The sequence below is a fragment of the Saprolegnia diclina genome (assembly GCF_000281045.1).
Source record: "Saprolegnia diclina VS20 unplaced genomic scaffold supercont1.316, whole genome shotgun sequence".
NCBI classification, from domain to species: domain Eukaryota; phylum Oomycota; class Saprolegniomycetes; order Saprolegniales; family Saprolegniaceae; genus Saprolegnia; species Saprolegnia diclina.
The window spans coordinates 1-2,153 of NW_008246383.1; the positions used below are offsets into that span (position 1 = coordinate 1).

Genomic DNA, 2,153 nt, shown 5'->3' on the forward strand with positions numbered 1-2,153 from the left:
GCCAACGGCAGCCCGATCCTCGACCTCATGATGGGCTGCAACGAGCGCGAGCCGGAGGCGGGCCAGCGCCTCCTCTGCCGCCACGCGTTTGACGAGATGGTTCGTGTGTACGTGACGCCGTCGGCCGTGATCCCGCTCCACTCGCTCGTGTGGGACGGCCAGAAGGGCGGTATCCAGGGCAAGCTGCCGACGATTGAAGAGATCCGCTCGTACGTGGCCAACCAGATCGAGGTCATGCGCGCCGACGTCATGCGCCCGCTCAACGCGACGCCGTACAAGGTGTCGGTGTCGACGGACCTCTACGAATTCACGCACTTACTCTGGGCGCGCGAGTTTCCCGTCCGCGAACTCAACTAGGGTCATTTTTGCTTGCATTTTCAAACTTACAATCATTGCGTCTTCTTCTCGGCATGCTTCGTCTTCTTTGAGAGCAGCTCTTGCTTGTACTCGTGGCGCTTGACCGACACGACGAGGTGGGCCATACCATGGAGGTTGCTCAGCAGCTGCACAAACCCAATCGCGAGCAGCGGGCCCGAGACAAAGATGGCCATGAAGACGCCGTTCTTGTCGAAGTAGTTTTGCGTCGCAAAGAGCCGCCAGTGGCCGTGCGCCCACGTGTTGAGGTGCTCGGCGACCGCGACGAGGCCGCAGATGGTGCCAAAGAGCACGACTTGGGCGCTGTAGACGTGGCGGAGCCCCAAGACCGCGATGAGGAGGAGGACGTGGAAGCTGATGAGGCCGACGATAAGCGGCTCTTGCCAGTCGACAGCCTCGTACCACTGCACCATCATCGGGCCATACTTCTGCGCAAGCTCCTGCCGGACCCGCGTCACAATCTCGTCCATGCTCAACCGGAAATGGCAGGCAACTGCGAGATCGAATATTGTATCACGTGTCAGAGGTACCAAGGGCATGACGTGGCAGTTTGAGGTGGCAGGAAGTGCAGCGAACCTCGTTGACGGCGACACCCGTCCATCATTTTGAGCGTGAACCCGTCCAACCTCGAATGGGAAAAGGTGTCTGGGGAAGACGTAGTCAAGCAAACGTATCGTACCGTCGATACGCAATGCTTTCGCGACCGAGAACGCACTCCTCAACACCATTGGCTTCAGAGGAAGAAGATGCTCCAGCATTTGTGTGTGTCGTCTTTATACCGACCGAGACGCTCGTCGCTAGCGAGGTCAAGAACTAGCGCTGTTTCGCAAAGAAACCGAGACGCTGGAAGTCCTAGTGCGTGTGTGAGAGAAGCTCGCGAACGCATGAAGTTGGCGACCGCCAATACCGGCGTCGAGTACACTCATCTTTAGTAGTGGAAATACGAGCATATAACTTACTAGTATTAGTTTGTTAAATAAAAACGACGACACGACATGAATTGAAGAAGAAGGAGACAAATGGCGACGCTGGCGATAAGAAGATCACCTGTCGCTGTCGCACATGCACTACTAGTATCTGTTCTCGCTGTTGCGCTTCTTGACCGTCCAGACGACGCGTCCGTTGTTCGCGGCGAGCACCGTCCGGGTCAGACCGCAAAGCGACTTCTTCGGGTCGTGTTTGATAATGAGCTCGTGGAGGTCACCGATCGCCGTGCCGGGCGGCGTATAGTAAACGCGGAGCGCGTCATCCATCCACGCGACAGCATCCGCAATGGCTTGAAAGGGTTGGCCGATCCAATTCAGCGCGTCTTGGAAGCCCGGAGCGATTTCGGTCACCATCCGCTTGGTGAGGCCGGCGGTGTTGAAGTGGATCGGGTAGATTACGTTGTCGTAGAGGATTTCGTGTGTCACCTCGTCCACCAGGTACAAAAAGAGCGGGCCCTCGTACTTCTTCGACGGAATCGACGGCGGCTTCCCCTCCTTGTACTTCTTCGTCAACACTAGCATCCCACGTGGGAGCACGTTGTCATGGGCCTATACGCAAAGACATTTGAGAACAAGACATCAATCCAGACGACGCACCTCAAGGATGGTGGCCGCCGTTTCTTGCGTCGCGCGCTCTATTGCCGACGCGACGCTTTCGATGCACCCGAGGGTGTTGGTCGTGGTGATCGAAATATCGTCGAGGCGCACTGCAAAGGCGGCCTTGAGATCGGCGAGATCGTTTGCGAGGTTGTCGACCCGCATGACGAGCGTCGAAAGAAGCGCTTCGATGCG

General features: G+C 57.3%; 3 protein-coding genes across 3 annotated transcripts; 1 reads left to right on the top strand and 2 right to left on the bottom strand.

Moving 5' to 3' along the window:
* Positions 1-27: 27 nt before the first annotated feature.
* On the top strand, positions 28-366 carry SDRG_17382 (nicotinate phosphoribosyltransferase; the record flags this gene model as incomplete). Its single annotated transcript, XM_008623624.1, has 1 exon — positions 28-366. The coding sequence occupies one exon, from the start codon at positions 28-30 to the stop codon at positions 355-357; it is 330 nt and encodes a 109-aa protein (XP_008621846.1). The 3' UTR covers positions 358-366.
* A 23-nt stretch (positions 367-389) lies between these two features.
* Positions 390-845, bottom strand: SDRG_17383 (hypothetical protein; the record flags this gene model as incomplete). Its single annotated transcript, XM_008623625.1, has 1 exon — positions 390-845. The coding sequence occupies one exon, from the start codon at positions 843-845 to the stop codon at positions 390-392; it is 456 nt and encodes a 151-aa protein (XP_008621847.1).
* Positions 846-1,310: 465 nt separating this feature from the next.
* SDRG_17384 (hypothetical protein) lies at positions 1,311-2,153 on the bottom strand. Its single transcript, XM_008623626.1, has 2 exons — positions 1,959-2,153; positions 1,311-1,910 (listed from the first exon to the last, which is right to left on the bottom strand). Exons 1-2 carry the CDS (start codon positions 2,121-2,123, stop codon positions 1,446-1,448), a joined length of 630 nt encoding a protein of 209 aa, XP_008621848.1. The 5' UTR covers positions 2,124-2,153; the 3' UTR covers positions 1,311-1,445.